Source organism: Simochromis diagramma, unplaced genomic scaffold (genome assembly GCF_900408965.1).
Source record: "Simochromis diagramma unplaced genomic scaffold, fSimDia1.1 OVJJ01000176.1, whole genome shotgun sequence".
Taxonomy (NCBI): Eukaryota; Metazoa; Chordata; class Actinopteri; order Cichliformes; family Cichlidae; genus Simochromis; species Simochromis diagramma.
In genome coordinates this window covers 5251137-5275720 of record NW_024386892.1, presented here as the reverse complement: position 1 = coordinate 5275720, position 24584 = coordinate 5251137, and the positions used below count along the sequence as shown (strand labels likewise).

The window sequence follows — 24584 nt, the reverse complement described above, 5'->3', positions numbered from 1 at the left end:
AATGAAATTTATTGTGGCTTCAAATGAAAACAGTAAAAACCGTCACCGATTCCTGTGGTCGGTGTTGAAGAGCGAAAATAAAATAATTTAATTTTTTAAACTCTGATCTCTGTAAATGTGAATTTTATAGAGAGAAAAGGTTCATCAGTTAAGCTGCTGGTTACTGTTTACTGCACATGTAAGTGTGACAGGTCCACATATAACACAAACTAAGAGTCTGTGTCCAGTTTTTAATAGAAATCTGTGAATTTTCTGGTTCTTTCTTCTATTTGAAAATAAATACTAACAATAATAAATACAGTGATGACAGCATTTCTAAATGATTGCAGTAGTGGGGATTATGGCTGGTTTTTAAAACGTTACACAAACCAAACGATCTCCTGCCGACTCGCCTCGCTGCCCGCTGTAGCTCCTCTGTTTCTATGCTGGGTTAGACCACGCCTCCACACTCTCCGCCTTGCTGCACGCTCCACCCACCTAGCGGCCCGACTGGTTGTTGTTGCTGTTGTTCTTGTTGTTGTTTTGTTTAGTTGTTTTTGTTGATGTTTGTTGTTGTCGTCCTCTCTCTAGGATCATATCATTACCCAGAACCCCCCTCTCCTCAAAGCCCTCAAAGAGACCCACTAGGCCACGCCCACTAGGCCACTCAACCAATGGGACAGCAGCAAGAGGTCACATGACCCGGAAATGGCGACTCTCCACCAGTAGAAGCCAGAGAGAGAGAGACAGACAGACAGACAAACAGACTGTAACGTTAAAGCGCCCTCTGCTGGCGAGATCTCTGACTGGACTTGGCCAAACTCTGTTTATCTGAGGCTCTGGCAGCACACAGCACTGTTCAGCAGGAGGGAGATCAGTAGTCAGGACTCCTCTCCTCCTCTTAAACTCTTCTTCCTCTTCTTCTTCTTCTTCTTCTCTTCCTGTTTTATCCGTTCCGAGATGCTTAGATAAGGAGGGAAGGGAGAAAGGAGGAGACTATTGATCTCCTTTTATCCAAGACTGGACTGATGAACATGTTTTTGACTGGATCACAGTGACTGTAAACACACACACACACACACACACACACACACCGTGCTAGCGTGGTAAAGTGGATAGTGGGTCGTTTTGTGGCTTTATGGGAGACTCTCATTAGAATCAGTCGCTCAGCTCATCCTCCCTCCTCATTCCTCTTTCTAAATTATTTTTTAACCTCGCTCCCATTGGTTCCAAAGCCTGTCAGTCAGAAACGCTGTCTCCACCTCCCTCACTAACCCCTCCCCCTCCCACAGCTTCACAGAAAGACCCACTATCTGCTGGAGGACAAGTCTCAAAGTCAGAGTCTTTAACTCTTCTCTCCTCAACGCCAAAGACGCCTTCCAGCTTCCTGTTTCCTCGTCTCCTTCCTTCCCTTCCCCTGCTCTAAAGGAGACGGGAGAGGAGAGGAAGCGAGGCAGTATTGAGATGCGTCCCAGCAGCAGTTACAGGCCAAGTTTCAATCCTCGCTGCTGCTTCCTTCTGCTAGTTTGCCCTCCTTTCACTTTGTGTAGGGAAGGAGGCATAAAAGGAAGCGAGCAGCTGGAATTAAAAAAAAAAAAAAAGCCGTGCTGCTTAGCTAACACACACACACACACACACACACACACACAGACACACACACACACGTTTTTATCCGTTGTAGTTTAACATATGAATATGTATTAACTTTAAACGTTTGTTCCATTGTTTTTGTTTACATGTTTACTGTTTTGTCTGTTGCTACGATGATGATGGGATGTCATATATATGAGGAAAATGAGGAAAACTGATATGACACACAGAGGGGCGGGGCTTTTAGCTAAAAAAAAAAAAAAGGCTTGTATCTTTCAGTCATTCCAGTTAAAAGAGCAGTTTGAAATTCAGCCTCCGCGTTAAAATAATCTCGTAACCTCGTGAGTGAAACTCCAGATTAAACCTCCAAAATCTGGTGTGATCGTTTCGAGTGGCCTCATATTTACAGATATCATCTCATTTTCTCAGTCAGAAAACTACAAATATTCCTCCAACAGTCGTTTAGCTGATGTTTAATGTCACAAATTAGCATTATTTTAAATTTATAGAAGCATATTTGTCCCACTGCATTGCACCAAAGTCTGTTAGCTTAATGTCAACCATACTTTATGTGAAAAACAGCTGATTTTAAAGTTTTGCTTCCCGTTTTCCCGACTGCACCATCATTACAAAAATAAATAAGAGTTAAGGAAGGGAAAGTGAAGTGTACGGAGCTCCTGGAGTCTCACAGCGTTTAAATACTTTACCTCGTGCTTGTGGGATATTTGAACACAATATTTATCTTTCACAATGAGTTACTTTGCACTTCAGCTCTTAACTGTTTGAAAGCCTACAAGGAGCAACCTCAGCAAACTGTTTTTATTGAAATATACCAACAACAATAAATGTCATCTGTATGGGAGAATCTTGTGCGCGCAATTTAAACTTTCTCCACACAACTCATTTAATTGTGGTGCAATTTTTGTGCACACATTTTATCCTTACTGTATGAACGCATTATTCAAATGTTGTGTGATGAATTCATTGAAATCTTTTCCTTATGAGTTATTTATCGCGTCTGGATCGTTTGCTATAAATTCACTTGTGTGTCTCGAGTGTGCAGCTTCACTCACACAACTCTGATAATCAGGTTTTGGTTTGATCACATTGAAATCACACACGTGAAAACTTGTGCGGACAAGATTTTGTCTCTTCAGTGGCTTCAGGGGCTCCGCAGACTTGCCACATTTTCACCGAGCATTAAAAAGCAAATCGTCTGCTCCGATGCACAGGAGCAGACGAAGCTGCCTTCCTGTGGCTTTATTTCCCACAGCCCGCCGTGTTTTTTCCTGGGCATCACACACGAGCCACGGTTGTTCCGCTAAAACGTCGTTATCTCAATAATTACCTCCTGAAAGCATCGTTCTCCTCGTGTCATTTTACCAAGTTAGCATCGTCAGAGGACATTACAGAAACCAACGCAGAGACCTCCGGCCTCGCCCCGCCTTCCCCTCTGTTTGTTGGCATAGCAACAGACTAGTATTAAGAGAATAGGGGTTGCCATATTAGATTTTTATTTCAGTTTGTTGATGACAGTATTGGGATTTTAATGTTTACCCTCAGAAACAAATAATGAAAGAAATGATTGTTAAACTACGCAACGTTTTATACAATGAGAAATACAGTCATTATAATTATTGTTATTGTTATAATTACCCTGCTTGGATCCCATTGGCTCCTCAGTGTGTCAGTGTTGGAGCTAAAGCTCTCTGATTGGTTCATGAGTCCAGACCATTGATGTTTTAACAAATCTGGTTTCTTTTGGGAGCTTTTTTTCTTTTCTTTTCTGTTTTTTTAATAACAGCTGCTTGTTTTCGGGGTCCGAGGGGAAGTTTGGTAACCGATGGTCGAGACTTCTTTCAGTCAGAGTTTTACATGAGATCAGAGACCCGTCCGGACCAGAGCCGCGCTCCACGTCTGCCCGTTGTCATTCTGTCCTCATCACTTTGCAGCGCTGCGGGTTAGTTTGCGCTGCAGCTCAAAGACGCTGAAGCCTGGCTCTGATCTGGTCCGGCGTGTTCAAAGAGATAAATCTGTGTATGCTCTTTACATAATCTGATGAATGGTAATGGTGATGCTTCGTATAAATATAAATAGTAATCTGATGAATGAGTGAATAAATGAATGAGTGAATTAACAGCCAAGCCAAATGTAACCAGACTGCACTCTGTGTCGGTGTTAATGAGTGAGTGAAAATAAAGCGCGAATGATCAAACAGATTCATAAAGTATTAAAAAAGGAGAAGAAGAAGGTGATGCTGGTGAATGAAATGTACAGAATGCTAGCACAGAGCTGATAAAGAGAAATAGCCAGGATTTTATTTTGGTGGTGAATCTGACTGCTCCTGATGATTAAACGCTCTGAGACAGACTGCAGCGACTGGCCTTGTTACTCATTCTTTCTCACACACACAAACACACACAGCGAGTAACACCTGTCTTTTAATAATACAAATATTTCATTTCATTCCCTTGGCTTTGTTGTTCCTGTATCTTAAAGGTTTCCAACCCCATGATTTACACTCTGGAACAATGCTAATGCTAATTTGTCTTCCACTGGGCTTTGGTGGAGCCCATAATTCATCCATTTTCTGCTATTGCTCACTCCAGAACCTCCAAATCCACAATTTTCACCGTGCATTAACCAAAACAACAAAAGCTGAATTTTAACTCATTTCTTCTGATTGGCTGCCCCTCGCAAATATGGTTTGAAAAGCAGGTTGGCGGGGCTTCTGTGCTCAAACTCCAGCCATGTCCCCAAGATGACCACAATGGGGTATCCCCTCTTTATGACATCACACACATTCATGAGTAGAGCTTAGATTAAGGGGTGTCCAACTCCAGGGCTCAAGGGCCGGTGTCCTGCAGGTTTTAGATGTGTCCTTCATACATCTGATTTAAATGACTAAGTTCTCCAGAGGCCTGGTAATGAACTCATCATGGCTGACCCAGAGTGAGATCTAAAACCTGCAGGACACCGGCCCTTGAGCCCTGGAGTTGGACACCCCTGGCTTAGATTATCAGACCTGATCCTTTAAAGCTGAACATATTTAAAGTTAACAGCGTGCCTGGGAACAATAAATGTAACGGACTCATTGAGCGCTTTTCTACTCAAGCACTCAAAAGTGCCTCGCTTACCCATCCATACAAGCTTCCTGTCTAGCATTCACACATATTCACACTCTGATGGGTCCATCGGAGAGTAACTTGGGGTTCAGTATCTTGCCCCAAGGACACTTTGGCATGCTGACTGGAGCAGCTAGGGATCGATCTGATTAGCAGATGAACTGTTCTGCCTCCCGAGCTACACCCACCATCAATTTTAAACTTTTAACCCTTAAAGTTTGAGATTTTCAAAATAAATCCTCTCTGCTGTCCCTTCATCCTCTGTCTTAAAACCAACAGTTTGAGCTTCTCGTGCCACCAACTCTGCAGGTAATCAGAGTTATAAGGCTGTCTCCTGGCTTCTTGTGTACTTTGTTTGCCCTCTAGTGGCCAACAGTGGCAAAAGCACAAATTTGGACTACATAGTGTAAAAAAAAAAAACCAACACTGTCGTTTAACGTTGTGAAAACTATATCAAAAACTCTAAGATTAGAAATGAGTGCTGTCAAATTACCATAATTTGATATAAATGGTCTCAAAAAGCAGCCCATGGTTACACACACTGACTCCCTCAGGTCTGTTACTGCAAATGCCTTTGAGTTGATCTCAGGTATGTATGTGCTGTTGCAGCTCGACAGGTTTTCTATGGTTGCTCCTTCCACATTTGAGGATGTTTGACTGACTGCTGGTGTGTGTGTGTGTGTGTGTGTCTGTGCGTGTGTGATGCTGCGTTTTCAGGGTGCGCTGACCTGCATCTGCTGGACATGCTGAGCCCCATGGAGAGGAAGAGGCAGGGGTACATCCACGAGCTGATCGTCACCGAGGAGAACTACGTCAACGACCTGCAGCTCGTCACGGAGGTAAACACACGGGGTCTCCTCCATCCTCCATCCTCCTGACTTTATCTGGGTATCAAATTCCAAGCATGTCTCAGTTTGTAAAATGTATCTGGACATGAGAGGAGCATGGGCGGTAGGATGCACATATCAGAGAGACGTGGCACACAGCTGGAACATTAGGAGGCCTGCACAAGGAGTGATTTTATGTAACACAGCATGTGCTCAGGATATAATTCTCTGGCTTTTCTCAGTAATAACAATGACTTTTATTTCAGGCATATGTGCAATTGTTGACAAACAACAACAAAAAAGTCAATAAAAGTAAATTAACAACAATAAATCCTGAATTAAATGGAGGAGAACACATTGAAGCGTTAGGCTTGTTACAAATTTAATCAAAAGCTTTATTTGAACACCTCTAAAAACAAAGTTAAAGTGACAGAAAGGCAAACGCAGAACACTCAGACTGTGGGTTTAAAGAGAGATAAAATACTAAAAAGGTTTTTAGCTTTAACATCCAGCAGTAACAACAACTCGCTGTGATCTCTCCAGAAAGTCTCGTTTTATTTTATTGTTTTGGCTTTTTATCTTTCATCGATCACTCGTTTTTTGCCCATGAGCCAAATACAAACTCTTTTAACAGGAAGTAGACAGGACCAGTAATAAAAATAAAAAAAAGAATCGTCCTGATCGTCCGAGCCAAAGCTGAAGACACAAACCCAAATTAAAGGCATGGGTTTATAAAAAGATCCTTTGAGTTTTAGCACAATGTTTTCCTCATTTAATGAGAAAGATCATTTATCAAACAGATCATAAAAAGTTTATCTGAGTTATTCTGTGCACATTACAGTTTCTCTGTTCAGTGAGTTTCATCACTCTCTGAAAATTTTATTTCTGAGATTTTTTGTCTTTAATATTTTATTTGATCTGAATATTCGAGGACGAGTACAAGCAGGAAATGATCGATTCCCTTGGTAAAATCACACAATCATGTGTGTGTGTGTGTGTGTGTGTGTGTGTGTGTGTGTGTGTGTGTGTGTGTGTGTGTGTGTCTGCGTGCAGATTTTCCACAAACCTCTGCTGGAGTGCGAGCTGCTGACAGAGAAGGAGGTCGCCATGATCTTCGTGAACTGGAAGGAGCTCATCATGTGCAACATCAAACTGCTGAAGTAAACACACCAAGCTGTGAAACAGACACACACACACACACACACACACTGCGCATGCACTTACTCGACACAGAGACATTTGCATCTGGTGCAAATGTCCCTGTTTGACTTGCAAAGCTCACCTTGTTCTATTTCCTCCTGTCAGACAGTCGCTGCAGTGTGTTTGTATCTGTGACGGTGAAACTTTTCCTCTGCAGGGCTCTGAGAGTGAGGAAGAAGATGTCGGGCGATCGGATGCCTGTGAAGATGATTGGTGACATCCTGACCAACCAGCTTCCTCACATGCAGCCGTACATCAGGTGCCGTCTGCCATCTCTCAGTCCTGAGTCGGCCTGCAGGGGGATCATCCCCTCAGTTTCGTGTCTTTTATGACTCTTTACGTGTTCTCGTGTTCAGGTTTTGTTCGTGTCAGCTGAACGGAGCCACGCTCATCCAACAGAAAACCGACGACAACCCCGAGATCAAAGACTTCCTCAAGGTACAGCGCTGTAGAGTGAACTGTGGGCAAGGTTTTAGCCCCTCGTCCCAAAGGAAAATCACCTGGATGGCTTTTATAGTGGGGTTTTATTTACTCATGCACGGTCCTGTCATGGTTCACACAGACGCTTCCCTCAGTTTGAAACCTTACTAAGAAAACTGGCAACTCAAACATACCTTTGTTCTTCCTGTTTTCTTTTTTTGTCCGATTGTTGTGCGGGTAATTTTAATGGACACTGGGAAAGTGTGGAGGAATAATTGCAGAATAAAGATCTGATTTTCTCCAACTCCCTCACTCTCTGTGTGTCAGAGGTTAGCCATGGATCCCCGGTGTAAGGGAATGCCTCTGTCCAGCTTCCTGCTCAAACCTATGCAGAGAGTCACGCGCTACCCTCTCATTATCAAAAACGTACGCACAGTATCCACACACACATCACACTCCCTCATATTCAGTCTGTTTTCTCAGTGTTTTGCTTTCTAGTTGATCTGTTTTTTGTTTTTAGATTTTAGAAAATACTCCAGAGTCTCATCCAGATCACAGCCACCTGAAAGCAGCTCTGGAGAAAGCAGAGGAGCTGTGCTCGCAGGTGAGAACCCAACACGGGACGATGTCCACACTGCAGTGAAAGCCTCAAATGTGTTAGTCTAGAAATAAAGCTTCACACCTGTTATAGTTCAGTAGGTAACATAAAGCAGATGCCTGCATGCATATCCATGAGTATCATCCTGATCGATGTTTCATCCGATCATGAAACATCGACCAGAAACTCTCAGACTGCAAAATCGTATATTCCTACTTTAACTACTATCAGAGTTTCAGGCTGTCAAAGTGCACGGGGGCAGGTTGAAATTGTGTGGGGTTTTTTTTTATTCATTCATATTGTTTGTTTGGGTTTTTTTTTCAGCCTTTATAACTTTGTAAGTGCAGGAGACGCGCGCATTAAATGAAAGTGTTTCATGTTTGGCTTCATGTAGGGCTTAAACCCGTCTCTCCGGGTTTGAAACCATTTTTTTATAGCTGTGCTGAAGTCAAAGACTGGATGGAAAAAGAAACAGATCCTAGAGAGGTCCAGAGGTTTTCCCAACAAGGCCAAAAATAACTTCTTACCCTGGTTTCAAATGTTGTTTATTCCTGAATTATCATTAAGTATGGTGTGAGAGACTCAGATTGTCTTCCTCCGGCTCAGGTAAACTTTGGCTCTGATCCTGGAGCTGGATGGGACTTCACTCGATGTGTTTTTGTGGGTTTTTCAGGTGAACGAGGGCGTCAGGGAGAAGGAGAACTCGGATCGCTTGGAGTGGATTCAGGCTCACGTTCAGTGTGAGGGCCTGTCAGAGGTACATCTTATCCTCCTGATGCCCTCTGAAAACAAGGCAACGTAAATTTATTTGTATTCGATCAGCAGACGACAGTTTGATAAACTCCTGTTTAACTTTTATATTCATAAAAAGTTTTCTATTAACTCTAAAATCATAGCTCAGTCCTCTGAAGGATGATAAACATCCTGCGTCTTTCCAAGCCCGTCTGAAGGCCCACAGTTTAAGTGTCGAATCTTTACTTGAAAGTGGGTTAATTAGGAAATAATAGCAGTAATATCTGCCTGTGTATCCCTCAGCAACTGGTGTTTAACTCAGTCACCAACTGTCTGGGTCCCAGGAAGTTCCTCCACAGCGGGAAGCTGTTCAAAGCCAAAAGCAGCAAAGAGCTCTACGGCTTCCTGTTCAACGACTTCCTGCTGCTCACACAGGTGAGTCCTGCACCTCTGTACAGTTTACATGTTTAGTTTCTTGCCTTAAATCCATCTTTTATGCTGTACATGTCTGAATGTGGCTGGGCTGGTACTGACGTAGCATCTTTCTACTCAATTTAAAAAATGACCCTCACAGGTGACCAAACCTCTGGGCTCGTCAGGCTCGGACAAAGTCTTCTCTGCAAAGACGCACCTGCAGTACCGCATGTACAAGACGGTAAGACTACACAATCTCTTTCTCCAGAGAGACTCGCTGTTAAACCTGCCCCGGGTTATGTAGTGTGAGCTGGATAAACATGTCCTAACTAAGGTTTGTGTTCACTCTCAGCCAATCTTCCTAAATGAGGTGTTGGTGAAGCTGCCGACAGACCCGTCGGGAGACGAGCCTCTGTTCCACATCTCCCACATAGACCGAGTTTACACGCTGCGAGCCGAGAGCATCAACGAAAGGTGAGACGCTTCACGGTCCGGACTGAGCGAACAGGAAATGCCTGCAGTCAAACTCTCAAACCTGAAAGTCACTCTTAATCTAGGATTAGTGGATTCGCTTTAAGTTTAGGTCTGTGAGTAATAACATGACTGCCTCACAAGTTAGCAGTGTCTTCAGCTGTGTGTATCATTGCTAGTCTCTAAATGTGTGTGTGTGCGTGTGTGTGTGTTTATTCAGGACGGCGTGGGTTCAGAAAATCAAGGCAGCTTCAGAGCTCTTCATAGAGACGGAGAAGAAGAAGCGGGAGAAAGCGTATCTAGGTACCTGTCCCGCTGAAATAAACATCCTCAGATTGACCATGATCAGAAATGTCCTCTGACTCCTCCATGTCTCTGTGCCTCAGTACGTTCCCAGAGGGCTACAGGTATCGGGAGACTGATGGTCAACATTGTGGAGGGAATTGAGCTCAAACCCTGTCGCTCCCACGGTACGTGTGAACTCCTTTTAACTAAATTTGGAAAAGGAAAAACGTTGATTTCAGTTATTGGTTATACATAAGTTCTGTTCTTCCAGGAAAAAGCAACCCGTACTGCGAGGTGACCATGGGCTCCCAGTGCCATATCACAAAAACATTACAGGTAAAACATTACAGGTCTACAGGCAGGCGTTCATTATTATTCCATATTTCAGATTCATTGACTTTTTCACAATAAAACGTATTAATTCATAACGATTGACAGCTCAGCCACAGCTACAGTACACCACTGCAGTGCTGGTTCACTGCTGCAGGGACACAAATATGTCTGCTATAATTTATATTTCACACCATCGTTTTGCTGTTTTCTCTCTTTTTCAGGACACTTTGAATCCAAAGTGGAATTCCAACTGTCAGTTTTTTATTAAGGACCTGGAACAGGACGTCCTCTGTATCACTGTGTTTGAACGAGACCAGTTCTCGCCTGATGGTCAGTGATAGTCGCACGCTGATTTAAATCCCTTCATTTCACGTTCCCTGTCCTTTTCAGGAAGTATGAGTGGTTTTGTTTTCTGTCTGTTTATCATCCTCTTTGCCTCCAGACTTCTTGGGCAGGACAGAAATCCGGTTAGCGGAAATAAAGAAGGACCAGGGCTCTAAAGGACCAATCACAAAGAGGCTGCTGCTCCACGAGGTTCCTACGGGAGAGATCGTCGTTAGGCTCGACCTTCAGCTGTTTGAAGAACCGTGAAACCTGGACGGGGCCACGGCGGACTGGACTGGCCCAAAAAGGACCTGTAGGAGATGATGGTTTGGACTGGACAGCTTAGATGGATTAGACTGGACTGGACAACTGGACTGGTCTCAAATCTTTATTTCTCCGCGTGTACGTCTGAGCTTTTTATATCCAGAGAGAAAGGATCAGTTAGCTAAGGGTACAATGATGCCATTACTAAACATCTTCAAGTTTAAAACAAAAAGGAATAACTTCATGAATTACCAGCTGGAGAAAAGACCTTCACATATACACAAAAGCTGAAAATGTGTGTAACTCCATTTCAGCTCCTAAACATTAAAGATAAGCAGCAGTTAGGGTCACCATGGCAATCCTGAGCACGCCTCTTGAAAAACACATCACCGCCTCCAGTCTGTGCCTCCTATCGACCTGCTTACACACCGTGAGTGCGGCAAGAAGACTCTCCACAGCGTTTCTGTTTCTGTCAGAACATCTTGATCAGATTTCCATTCGATTCTGTGCAGCAGGCGGAGCTCCTGTGAGTCTGAGGCCTCCATAGTCAAAAGATAGAGCAGACACATGATCCCATGTTCTGCTTATAGTCTGGATCAGCTCTAGTGGGCTTGGTGTTAGATTACAGAAAGGGTTTTTAGAAGAACTTCCTCCCTCAGTCGAGATGAACATTACGCCCATTCATCTGACTGAGATTGCATTAATATATGTGAATAATACAAATATTAATGCATTTTTAGCCACTAATAATAATATACAGTATGCTGGGATTTTTGCTTTGCAGTAATCACACCAAATATGTGACACACTGATATAAAAATAGAGATGAAGTGGACTGGGATCATAAAAAGTTGGTATGAGATTCTTATCATTTCTGGCTTATTCATTTCAGTGGAGAGGGTAAATAAAGAGCTCAACATCCAAATGAGATTTATAGATTTTATTCATCTAAATCTAAATTTGTGTGGATTTTTTAAATGTCACATACACGTTCACGTCTTAAATCTGGTGTGCTGGTGCTTCCGTGGTTAGAGATTGGACCGTTTCAGCAGGTCTGTCCTGTGATCTGACATTTAAAGAAGCAGCTCGACGGGTTTTCTAGTCTGCAAATGGTTCTCAGTCATGTTGGTACCACTGAGAAGTGAAAAAAATCCGAGACCTGGTCCAGTCCAGTCCAGTCTGCTTGTGCCCCCTCCCTCCTTCAGGACCGGTCCACGTCAGTATTTAGTCGAGTCTTGGAGAAGATCAGTCAGGTCTTTACTGTCTCCTCTCCCTCTGCTTCATCCAGACAGTCTCACAAACACTCCAGCGACAATCCCAGCCCTCCTTCTTTGTCCAACCAAACCCAGACCTTTATGTGAGAGAGTGTGTTTGTGTGTCTGTGAGAGTGTGTGCGTGCGTGTGAGGCAGACGGCCGATGCGAATGACGGTACGAGTGTAAAGATGGACAGGCTAACTAAAAGCACGGTTCAGTCTCCACGCATTTTTACACAGAGTCTCTCAGAGTCTTATGATCAACTCTTTGGGCTTCGGCTCATGTGAGGGGACATTTTTTATAATTTCGCTCAGTTTGGACGCTCACTGAACGCTCGCCACGTTATCTCAGAAAGTGCTAAATATGTACAGGTTAAATGAGAAATCCTAACGATGCAAAATAAGCTGAAGATATAGAGACCCTGATATATGACTGGTGTAAATACATTACAGACAAGATGTCCCCTTCACATGCGTCTGTGGTACTAATGCTGATAATAAGACAGGGAACAGGCGTGAAAGCTGATTTAAACTGAGGTACTGTAAAGAAGAATGTCTTAACTGTTCAGGGTGTTTTTGTTTTTATGTTTTTATGTATATGTGGGGGGGTCGCAGATTTAGACGATTTCTGTCACACATCTGAACTCTGATGTTATGTTGCTGCTGTGTTGAGCTGTCACAGTGGCCGTCACTATGCAGGGAGGGTAAACCCTGAGGGATTTCGAGGGCCCGCCGCTGGACTGGGGCCCTCGAGCAGGCTCCGTAGGGCACAGATGTATTTTATAGGAATAGCATTTTGACCATTTTCACAGTTTAACCCTATGAAAAGCTCAGAGTAGAAACAACGGTACTGTGCGTCGGCACTCCCAGCACTTTGAAAAGCAGATTTTGGAGCAGAGCAGGACACGAATCTCCTGAATTTCACCCAGCAGCTGTTTTGGGTAATCAGAGCAGGAAGTCTAATAAAAAGAGGCACTCAAAGGATGTGTTTTTATTAAAGTCTTATCATTTTAAAGACATTTTAATGAAGATAAGCAAACTGTACTTGAGCCCAAAGGTGGATCCCAGCAAATAAAAGAAAGTCAGGAGTGAATTTCAGATGCAGTCGTTGGATTTTCTTCTTAAATGGAGAGAATGTAAAAAGAAAAGAGTGATCTGCACCGACTGCTACCATTTTTGTTCAGCATAAGAACTTTATATTTAAAGTAATGGCAATAACTGTGAAGCTGTAATTTGTGGACTGAACTTATTGTCCAAACTATATCTTCTTTCAAAAACTGTCCCAATGTTTCAATTTCAAGCACACTTTGAAAATGAATACTTCTCTGATCTTCCTCCTAAAGTTTCCTCGAGCTGATTATTCAAAACGGCGGCTGCGTTCGCCGACAAGGCCGGAAACATCGCCTAGCTAGGTTGCTTAGTAAGATTGTAGATAAGTTAGTTAGCGAGCCACTCGGCCGGTTAGTAAATCTAGTTAGGTGTTTTAATTTAGTGCCAAGTTACAGTAATGTTCTAAATTACCACGAAGACAACAGTTACCTTAGTGACCAGCCACTGTCCAATCAGAAGTCGGCGAGGCTCGGCCAGCTTCAGCAGCTTGACTATGGAGGAAGGTGTGAACGAATGTTTGTGTTTCCCCAGACTGAAGCTGATGATGATGATGATGATGAATGATGATAAAGCTGTCTTACACCCCTCTGTACTGTCCTGCTCAGTACCCCTCTCGCCTCCTCCTCTCCTCACTGTACTGAAACTAACCCAATCCAGTTTGAACCTTACTGTCTACCTTCCAGGTTGTGTATAATACTGCTGTTATCTGAGAGTTAATATATGAGCGATAAAGGCAGCCTGCTGTTAATTATCACTGTAGAAGATGATGTACGTTGTTGTCTTTCGGTGTTCAGAATAAACTTCAGTTGGACCAAGAACTGCACTGCCTGTGCTGCTGTTTTCATTATGGATTTAACTACTTGTATGATCCAATCATAGACTGTAACTAAAAGATGTATGTACAGGACTGTGCAAAATTCTGGAGCCACCATTAATTTGTTCAATGTTTTGCTAGGAAAATGGGGCACGGATGCAGTCATGCACAGAGACAGTATATGAGGCAAAAACTGTTCTCACGAGCTTGAAAGTCGATATCTGGTGTGACGATCTTCATTCTCCGACAGCCTGAACTCTCTGAGGCAGCTTTCTGTAAGCAGTCTTCAGGAATTTTCTCTGGGCTTCTGGAAGGATATTCAAAGCTCTTGGCATGTTGGCTCCCTCTTTTATTTATTATTGTTCTTCAATAAAGCTAACGTCTGTGCAGGTTTAAAGTAAAAATGTATGTAGAAAAGCAATGATGCTTCTCAAAACATCCTAGTTCGGGCACTGCATGCAGATCTGGCTTTGTAAAAGGCACTCAGATTTCTAACATGTTCTTTTTATTTATTTTTACCAAAAGCAAAAAAGAAAGAAAGCAGTGACTTTGAAAAGAAAGCAAAATAATCTTCGTAACATGCATGATAATTGTTTATAATGTGTAATAATTATAGTGGTTTCAAATACATTTTGCACATCATACTAGATTATTTGATCGCAGTGAAGTGGTGGTGGGGTTAATTAGAGCAAACATAAGCACCTAATAGCACATCAACCGATCTGCGTCTGACAGCAACATTTGTTTGGATGTGTTTGAACTATTTCAGCTTTTACTTTGAAAATACCAGGAAATAAGCAAATTCTTTATGCAATCATTGTTAGAAAAAAACAAAAAAAACAAAAAACAGGCAGAACGACAACTGAGCTGAGCGCGTGAGACAGTCAGCAAAAACACACCGAAGCAAACTTTATTTAAACCGGCCCAGGTAACAGCGGTGCAGGAGGAGAGGGAGGCTCGGGACATTCAGTTCTTTCACAGAGAGGGAGGAAACCCCTCAGGCTCACTTCCCAAACACACACTGGGAATATTTCTCCAAACTTCTGATAGATTTCATTTAAACCAGCATGGCTGCTGCGCTGTTCAGAGCTGCAACAGGACTGAGTGTCAGAGTAGGTATACTTTATTTTTACATTTATTCTGTAGCTGATAGAATGAGTTTGTGTCTGCAGCTTCTCATTACTTTACAGCTGATTAACAGCCTGGCATGCACACACACACACACACACACACACACACACACACACACACACACACACACACACACACACACACACACACACACACACAGATAACAAGTTTTAGTTTTATTCCCTGAAACTCTGTAACATCCTAATCCTCAGCTCATCACTGAGAGAGCTCTAGGGACTGATATTGAGAGGCCCCACATGAAACCGAATCATTTTATTGTAAATGAGTCCAGTTTAGATTAACTAGGCTCTGGTTTTCAGGCTCATGAGAAACGCTGTGCTCTAATAAAGATGGCAGTGGTGCTCAGTCATGGAGTCTAAGCATGGTTTTATACTAAATAACTGCAAGTATTTAGACTAATCATTTTACACAAGTTAACCAGTCAAATTGGATCATGGTTATTGTTTCATAAGCTGGAGATCATTTATGCAAGTAGTTTAATATCTGCATATTAAATAACTCAGACTTTAAAGCTGCTAAATGTTTGTAATGTGCAATAAAAAGTAGGCGCAGACATTTGCAACATATTTCTATCTGCACTTAGTTGTATATACAATTAGACTTTTTACCACTCATGTTTTTGAGATTTTGTTTAAAATACTGCTTATTATTTCCACTACTGTAGCAAATGCAATGAAATCTCGTTATGTGCACTGTAAGGTGGAAATTTGAATTTAATTAAAGTTCTTCTGGCTACTGTTTGTAAAATAAACTGTTACCACCAGGGGGCAGTGTTTTACCAGTGGGCGTGTAAAATGTTCTCAGACCTGTGCTACTATTCAGGTTCTTTTTTTTTTTTTTTTTATCCCTTTCCATTTTTTGTGTTTGTCTTTTCCAAGGCCATCCTGGAAATGAGAGTGTGACGTAATTCCAAGTCAGTCCACCAAATACGTCTGACCTGACCATCTGACATTTAAATGAAAAAATACAAGGGAATATGCACAATTTTGTATCCCTACTCTTATTTGGTTTCTTTAACAAAAATAATAATAATAAAAAAAATCTCAAAGGATGAAGGCAGAGCACAAATCCTCTTTGGGCTTATGTCAGGAAGGGCACCCGACATAAAACTGCCAAATCAAACAATTGGTGACCCCATGTAGCAAGAGGGCATCTTCAAAGCATGAAGATGGTTTTAGATGTTACTGCTACTCTCAAACTTTTTGAGAGATGTTTTTTAAATTATTATTGTGTAAAATGCTTCTTAAGCTTAAGGTTTTTCAAAATTTTGAGGCTAAATATCGGGTACTATGGCTATTAATCGCCTATTAATCCCAAATCAGATGAATGGGGGAAAACACTTCCATTTAACTTTATTTCGAGAAAATAACTAAAAATTTCGAGTCATGGATCCTTTGTTGTTGTTTTTTTTTCTGGTGGAAACGGGCTTCCATAAGATTCTGTTAATATTATATCAAAAAATTGTGGTGTTTTTCTCTTATTTTTAAATGTGAATTTGTGAAATCTATTATATTTATGGACAACAGGCAAAGATTGTTTCAGAAGCAGAGCGAGATAAGTTTCAGTTTATGCAATATAAGCATTTTCTCTCATGTACTGAGTACTATTACAACACATAATGCCCATTGTAAGAATAAAATACTCTAGTCCAGGGCTTAGTCCCACCTCACATGCCCCTTTTTAGGCACGGTCTTGGAAACCATTCACAGCAGATGGATGCCCCTCCCTTCAGCTGGCGGCTTCTTCCTGCTAAAAGGCAGTTTTTCCTTCCCACTGTTGCCAAAGCATCTGCTTATAGGGGGTCATATGAGTGTTGGGGTTTACTCTATTTTCGTTGTTAATTTTAGGGTCTTATAAATACATAAAATTGAATTGAAAGTAAATGACATTAAAAAAATGACAGTTTTACAATGAAATGTGAGCATTAATGATTTATGTGTGGTTCTGTATGTGTGTATGTTCAGCGGATCCACGGGGAGTTTTGTAGAGTGATGTGGACGCCACAGGCTGCTCGGTTCAGCTCCAAACCATCAGACAGAGACCCGCCACGCAGAACACACATCAGTAAGAAAACACACATCCTCTCCTTTTGTCTTCTTTTGGCAGACAGAGGCTGGAAACAAGGTCACAGAGAGAGACAGACAAAGAAAAGTACGGTATGCAGCAAAGGTCGCAGCAGTCGAAGGGTATAGGAGTTGATTTTGGGGGTTATTACACTTCCTGTTGTGCAGAAATTGCCTGCACCTAAAGATAGTCCTCAGTGAATAGGAATGAGTGCGATAGCTTAAAAAATTACATCTGTTTCCAGTCAAAAGTTCCACATTTCATGCAACTGCAGTATAAAAATCCTCTAAACAAAAGTAAAACAGCTCTCATGTACTCCAGTCTTCCAGTTTCTTTTAGTTTGAAGACGATTTTGCCCATAAAATGTGAGCATTCTGCTAATGCGTGCTGAGTGGCCGGTTAAGAATGCATGACAGGACACATTCTTTTGATGGTATTCGTCTGCAAAAAATAACTACACGTTAAAGGTTTACTTAAACCACAACATAAACGTGCGTCTGTATAAGAAGCAGGTGTTTATGGTGGGCGAAGGTTACTTCTAAAAATCAAAATGGTGCTGTGGTCTGATGTCCATAACACTAACAAAAAGTACTGCTATGTGCTACTCTAGAAACTTGTTAAAATCTAATAACATTACTGCATCTGTTATCTCAGCTCCTGCTTTGATAAAATATGAAGAAGATTATTTCCCCCACGGAATAGAAACTGCTCACAGTCTTCTCTCTGCTGACAGAGAAAGCCAAGGCCCAGCCTGCAGAAGAAGCTGATAAAGGTCTGGACAAATTCTTCTCTGAAAGGAGGCCAGCCACAGCGCCCCCTGCTGTTGGTGAAGGTCAGTACATTCAGGATGTGCTTAGTCAGGGTAACAGTTGGTAGACACGACTTAGTGGTGTAATAGTGGTGTAATTAATTCACTGTAAATATATGAGTAAAATGTTTCTACAAACAGCTTTTTTGTGCTGCTGCTTGGTTAGGAAACAAAAATGTATCCATTACAAACAGAACTGGGAGTTTTAGGAGGGCTAATGGAACAGTCATCATCTTAAGATTAGTACAATCTGATTCAAAAAGCTGAAGTGGGTATCAGTGAAACCAGCTGATGTATTCAGATCTGTGTTACGCTCTGTTTATCATGGCAGGAGAGCTCATATAGCATAGTGGACGCTAACAGTAAAGGGTCTAAATTTGGCAGTAATGACTGCGTGCAAAAACAAAAACCTTTCTTCTTTCTTGCATGTTTATAAAACCTTTGGCTGCATGCATAAACCTGTCAGAGTAGTATATGGGGTATGATAAAGGTAGTGACAAATTCCTGCCTGCTTGCTACTGAATCACCTAAAAGAAATCCATTATTTCTACACAATAATTAACAAAAACCCAGGAAAGGTGAGAAGGTTTCACTCTGGTTAAAGACCTTTTTTCTTGCAGAGCTTTCCAAAGCTGCCGCCGTGATAAATACCAGCTCAGCCCAGGATCCACATGAAGCAGCTAACAGAGACTCTTTGGAGAAAGAAGAGGAGAAAGCCAGCAAAGCAGAAGCCATGATACCTGAGTCAACTTTAGCAGAAGTGAAGGCTGATGTGGGGAGTGTTGAAGCTGACGCTCTGCAAGAAACATGTGACTCGCTCCAGAAGGGAGCTGAGGAGCTAGCAAAAGAGTTGGAAGTGAAGATGCCAATAGAAGATGTTTCTGTTTCTGAAGGTGCAACAGAGGTGGACAATTTAACACTAGATTCCATCCCTGAAGCTGCGGATACACTGGAAGCTGAAACATCAGCAGTCCCTGAAGCTGTGATTGGATCTGAGCAAGGACCGATACAGTCGTCTGACACTGACCAGGAACTGAGACTAAACGATGGGGTGATCAATCAGAACAAAGAAAAAGGGGCAGCGGAGCCCGAAGGAAATGTTTTGGAGGCCATGTCTCTTGAGTCTGTGACCTTGGCTGAAGTTGAGGTGTCTTTGGGAACTCTGGAAAGCAAATCTCTGAGTGAAACCTCGACTTATCTGGAGAAAGAAGCTGCAGTTCTTGCTGTAGAGAAGAAGATGGAGGTAGAGGAGGAAACCACTACCAAAGAGATGACTGAGGCTACACACGCTGACCCTCTGTCTCTGCCTGAAGTCGTTTCTCTGCCTGAAGATGTGCAGACTGATGCACTGATGGAGAAGCTGCTCTTTACTGTTCCTGCTAACGTAGAGGGTGCACGAGAGAGCCAGATTATTGAGGAGGCTGTAACAGCAGACAGTCCAGATGGTAAGTTAAACTCCTGTGAGCGGTGAAGCGATGGTAGAAGAAACAGCTTCTTAAAGGCAAACTGATATTTGGTACGTTAGTTGGTTTTCTTACCAAGAGCTAGATCCAGGAGAGTCACATTAGTTTAACTGAAATCCAGTTTGAACACACACAGCACGCGTTAACGGGGCAAATCTCTGTTAGCGAGTTAATGCGGATCGCCCCGTGCGCGGGGCTGCACAGCATCAACGCGTTAGTGCTGTAGGCTCGTTAACGCGTTAGCGCTGTAGGCTCGTTAACGCGTTAGCGCCGTGAAACCCCACGCACGGGGCGATCCGCATTTACTCGCTAACAGAGATTTGCCACGTTAATGGAGTTATGGCGTTAACGTCATTTTAACGAGATTAACGCTGACAGCACTACTTCTTACAGGTTAAAGTTTCAGAGCTTGGGTTTGATTTTAGCCATGGATCTAATGTGGAGAAAATAAATAAATAAATAAAATGGGATCCAAAATTAATCCGTGCGGTACACCACAAATGTGTGAAGATGAATAACACTAGATAACATTTCCAAACATTCAACTTACATATTCATTTAAAATAAGTAAAAATTAAACTGTAAATTGTCATTTGTCTTCAGTATAGGAAATAATTAAATGCTTAATATTTATTAGCTGGACAAACAGGACAAATGGTTGTTATTACATAAAGTGTCATGTTTCGGCTGTGTGCAGGCAGGAGAAGGACCCAAACGCAAAACTCACGACAACAAAATTAAACTCAAAAAACTGCTTTATTGCAGAATGGCATGGAAAAACTAAACTAAACTGGGACATGGATAAACTGACACACAGGGAAACACAGCTATGAGGGAGACTATGGCTACGTTCACACTGCAGGTCTTGATGCTCAATTCCGATTTTTTGATCAAATCCGATTTTTTTGTCTGCTCGTTCACACTACAAATAAAATGCGACAGCAAACGCACACAACGCGCTCTGTTTAGACCCAGAGCAAACTATATTGTTTGACTGATGGCCCTTACTATAAAGACTTCGGACTTCACATTTCCCAATTTTTGCTTTAAGTTATTTTGTTATTTACATAATAATGTAAATAACCTAATAATTATCCTTATTGCTGTTTTAGAGGAGCGGTGCTTCAAAGGATAGTTGCAGATATTTGTCAGAATCTGCAGATTATGCAGTACAAATAAAATGTTCACATTTCTCCAACGTTGTCTTCCCAGCAGTTTCACTGGATGGCCAGGAAGCGTTCGCGATGTCTTCTCGGGCGCTGATAATTGGCGTCTGTCTTGTGTCAGTGACGTAAAAGACGGATTTAATGCGACTTGACCGTTCAAACAGCAGTCGCTTTCTAAAACATCGGATATGTATCGGATTCAGTACCACATACGAAAGTGACCCAGATCGGATGTGAAAATATCGGATTTGTGCCGTTCACACTGTCACACCATGATCGGATATGGGTCGCATAGGGTCCAAAAAATCGGATTTGATGCGCTTTCGCCTGCAGTGTGAACTTGGCCTATGACACTGTCAAAGAGAAACACAGGGCTTAAATACACTGAGGGATAACGAGGGAATGAGACACAGGAGGAGAGCACAGCTGGGAGTAATCAGGCTGGACGAGACAAGGGAAGCAAAACTAGAAACACTGACATGAGACACGGACCTACAAAGTAAAACAGGAAACACACTGACTGAACTCTAGACATGCAAACTTAACAGCAACTGGGGAGACGGAACATAGGAACCTGAAACATGGTACAGACAGGCACAGTAGACACAACATGGAACACAGTGAAGCCATTATTACAAGAACTAAGCCTATGATAACCATAACTGAAACCTAGGGAAATAATAACTATAAAGATCAAAACAGCACAACCCACATGAACATACTGAACTCACAGGGAAAGAGTAAAACTAAATACAGTGAACATAGAAACACAAGACGTCTTCAAAATAAAACAGGAAACATAAGACGCAGACATGACAACCTGAACTAGACAATGTAAGACACAGACATGAAACACATGAAGGGCAAGGGAGACTTAACAGGGGTTGGAGGACACAAGGGGAATCTAATAACAAAGAACTATAACAACCTAGGCATGATAAAAACTTAGAAAACCTAAAGGGCTTAAACATAAACATGAACATAAACTAAAACTCCAAAACGCTGGGTCATAAGACCCAGGATCGTGATATAAAGTGGTTACCTCTGGTGACAGAGTAGGCTCTTTTTAGAGGTTAATAATGAAATCAGTGAAATTAAATGTACTTGATGCCAACCCACCTTATAAGATGACATTATCTCCACCATTATTTTCTATTTAAGTGAAGCCTCACACTCAGTTTACAAACCAACTGAAATGTGGTTGGATTTCAGAAGACTTGTTGGGACTGACTTCTCACCAGCATCATGTCAGTGGTAACAACAACTCAACTATTATGTTCTTCAACTGGGAACACATATTTCAAGAAACTCCCTTTTTGCTTTGTATGTAGTGAAGCTTAAGGGCACAGTGCTTATACTGCTGTATATATGATGATGACTAAGGTTTGTATACAAATACCATATAATTCATTCATAATACTCCTGTATGGGGGCTGATGGATGTTGTGGGGTTAAACGTAGTTGAAAACACTGAAATATAAACTCTGTGATGAAGACCTTCATTCAAACTTTGACAAAAGCAGATAAAAGGCAGGAAGGGTTTTCAGTTTTTCTATAAAATTCCAAGGAATGTGTCAACTAAAGCTCTGGGCCTACGTACTTTACACTGTCCTGTTTCTTCAGTTGTAACAGCTTCTGTTGATAACGTGGCTGCAGAGTCAGATCATCCTCCAGCTCCTCCTCTTCCTCTGAAAGAGGAGCTGCTGGTACAAGAAGAGGAAAGAGCCACAGGAGATAAAGAAGATACAGGGACACACACAGGTAAAGAGCACAGACATATACAGCTATAAGGTGGTTTGTCTACATTAAAGTACATTTTCTGTCCTTATGGTGTCCGTGTTTTGTTGTCTCACTTTGATCATGCTGTATTTTCCAATGACCAGTATCAGCTGGGAGTCAGAAAATGTTGTTTTAATGTGTGTTTTTCCAGATTTGGATCCTGTGCAGAGACTCTTCCTGGAGAAGATCAGAGAATACACTAACATGCACAGGTAGAGAGATAAAGAGTTACAGTTGAATTTAATAGGAAAAATATTTAGAGAGTCTACATTACAGCTAGAATAACCAACACATTAATTATTGTACATTTCCTCAGAAGCATTATCCACACTACCAGATATAATTATCTGTCTGAATCCCATTATCAGAAAATCAACCGTAATTACATTTTTTCTAAGTGTCTGCCAGGTATTGGCCACATGTGGTCTGTTTATTCCTACTGTTTGTTCCATGCTACATGTATTCTTATTTAACTTTGAGTATTCCTTTCCTCATAAAAACTGTATGAGTGAAACTCTTTAACTGGAAGCAAGCCGTGTAAAGAGACATCAGCTGATTTGTCATCTCACTCTTTAAGGTCGAATGCAGGATTCCTGGAGGCGGAGCCAGATTACCAAAAAAACCTGTCAGAGGAGACGGCTAAGCTCCAGAGAGTCTATGGAGGAGGAGACCTCAGCAGCTTCCCTCAGTTCACCTTCAATGGTGAGAGTGATGATGAAGGGAGTGATGGGGAATGCTCAGTGACATGGCATTGTGGAGTGTATGAGAAATCCACCTGGACTGTGTATAAAGTATAACGCCGCTCTGTTCCAACCTTTTCAGGTGGCAAATTGCCCTCATAAAATAGATTCATGAATGGGGAAAAAATTGGAGCTGTACTGCATGATTTGGGGATCTGGCTTAAATTAAAGTGAGGAGAGACCTGGGACAGGACCAAGACATACTGCATTCATATCCCCCAGAAGATCTGCGGGTGGTGGCTGGGTACAGGGAGGTCTGAGTGTCTCTACTTAGACTGCTAGATGGATAAGCTGCAGGTTGTAAAATACAGCGTGTTGTCACATAAATCTGATTGAGATCCTTAATTCCAAATATCGCATTGGTGGATACCTAATCACAGCAGCAGCTAGAAGTATGATGGGGAAAAACAGAAACATCCACCCAAAAGGGGAGAATTTCAGTTCAGTTTTATTCACATAGTGCCAATTTGCAACAACAGTCACCTCAAAATGTTCTTTATTGTAAGGTGGAGACACTACAATGAGCAAGAAGTTGGTGACAGTGGAAAGTAAAAACTCCCTTTTAACAGGAAGAAACCTCCCTTTGATTTATAGTAGGAATACAAGAGGAAAACTTTTTTTTAAAAGCTGTTTAAAATGTATAGAAATGCTTAGAATATCTCCCTGTGGAGATGATTCTCTTTGGAATCTTATGATGCTGCTGTTCTGTAGCACTGCTAATGATGGGCAGTAACATGACAAAAATGTTACAAGATAATTAAAAGAAATTAACACACTTCTGCTGTTTTCTCTCTAGATCCCAAATTGGACCAGGAGTCCAAATGATCTGTGAATGGTGCCTCCAACTCTCTACACTCTTCCTCAACCTCTCCCTCTCCATTAACTCCTCAATTCATCTTTATTCCAAGGAAGAAAAAAGAGGAAGCATATGCATTGAAATCTAACGGTGTGGTTCTCTGGCTAAAATGTGGGGAACGTGTTACTTGTGGGTGTTTGTTTTCTGTGTGATGTCCAGTACTGAAATTTATTAGATTAAAACACAAAAAAAGCATTTTTTTTTTATGTTCAGCAGCATTTGTGTGTGTGTGTGTGTGTGTGAGAGAGAGAGAGACGCAATTAAAGTATAACACACAATGCCTCATTGAACAGCAGATGGAGCTGTCAGCCACATCGCTCTCATTTGGCTCCATTTATCTTCCATATACCTGTCTGTTTCTGCACCTTACACCCTCACATTTCTCTGTATTCTCTGCATATGTGAGCTATCTTTTTCTGTGTTGCCTCTCTCAGTTTTGGCATGTGGTGACAGAAGCAGCACTTGTCACTTCAAACCCCCAGCCCCCACCCACCATCCCTCAGTCACGACTCTGTCATAGAGATGGTGTGAGTCATAAAACGCCAAAAAAGGAACACAGCACCAAACTACATCCTAAAAAAAATCCAAATCCTAAATTTTGCTCTTGCTTTGGCCAGTTACGTGTTAATCATTTATTTTACACTGCATCTGAATAATAGATTAATGTAAAATGTTATCTACAATAATTCGGCTGTATACAGAATAGAATTAAATAGAACTAAATAGAAAAAACAAGAGCTCATTCATTCAAATCCAGCTGTGCTGACGGGGATGCGCTAGTGGTGTTGACGTCAGTCGTTAGGCGGTCACACAGAA

The 24584-nt window shown here is 41.8% G+C and overlaps 2 protein-coding genes across 2 annotated transcripts in view; both read left to right on the top strand.

Moving 5' to 3' along the window:
• Positions 1-13744, top strand: part of itsn1 (intersectin 1 (SH3 domain protein)) — a 48511-nt gene extending 34767 nt beyond the window's left edge. Inside the window, 15 exon segments of the mRNA XM_040034061.1 lie at positions 5412-5533; positions 6575-6681; positions 6879-6980; positions 7078-7159; positions 7469-7567; positions 7662-7745; positions 8413-8496; positions 8775-8906; positions 9046-9126; positions 9238-9359; positions 9577-9659; positions 9743-9826; positions 9913-9977; positions 10196-10304; positions 10417-13744. Coding sequence (XP_039889995.1) covers positions 5412-5533; positions 6575-6681; positions 6879-6980; positions 7078-7159; positions 7469-7567; positions 7662-7745; positions 8413-8496; positions 8775-8906; positions 9046-9126; positions 9238-9359; positions 9577-9659; positions 9743-9826; positions 9913-9977; positions 10196-10304; positions 10417-10565 — 1505 coding nt within the window. The 3' untranslated portion in view covers positions 10566-13744.
• A 783-nt stretch (positions 13745-14527) lies between these two features.
• LOC120734928 (neurofilament heavy polypeptide-like) lies at positions 14528-23963 on the top strand. The gene is made up of 8 exons (XM_040034050.1): positions 14528-14852; positions 16857-16956; positions 17690-17788; positions 18385-19209; positions 22017-22154; positions 22324-22384; positions 22750-22874; positions 23709-23963. Exons 1-8 carry the CDS (start codon positions 14808-14810, stop codon positions 23735-23737), a joined length of 1422 nt encoding a protein of 473 aa, XP_039889984.1. The 5' UTR covers positions 14528-14807; the 3' UTR covers positions 23738-23963.
• The last annotated feature ends 621 nt before the right edge of the window (positions 23964-24584 follow it).

Excerpts from the sequence above, each read along its gene's own strand:
- LOC120734928 (XM_040034050.1), top strand. The coding sequence starts at position 14,808 with ATGGCTGCTGCGCTGTTCAGAGCTGCAACAGGACTGAGTGTCAGA. Across the intron at positions 16,957-17,689 it reads GCCACGCAGAACACACATCA|AGAAAGCCAAGGCCCAGCCT; the intron begins GTAAGAAAACAC and ends CTCTGCTGACAG. Across the intron at positions 22,385-22,749 it reads GAATACACTAACATGCACAG|GTCGAATGCAGGATTCCTGG; the intron begins GTAGAGAGATAA and ends TCACTCTTTAAG.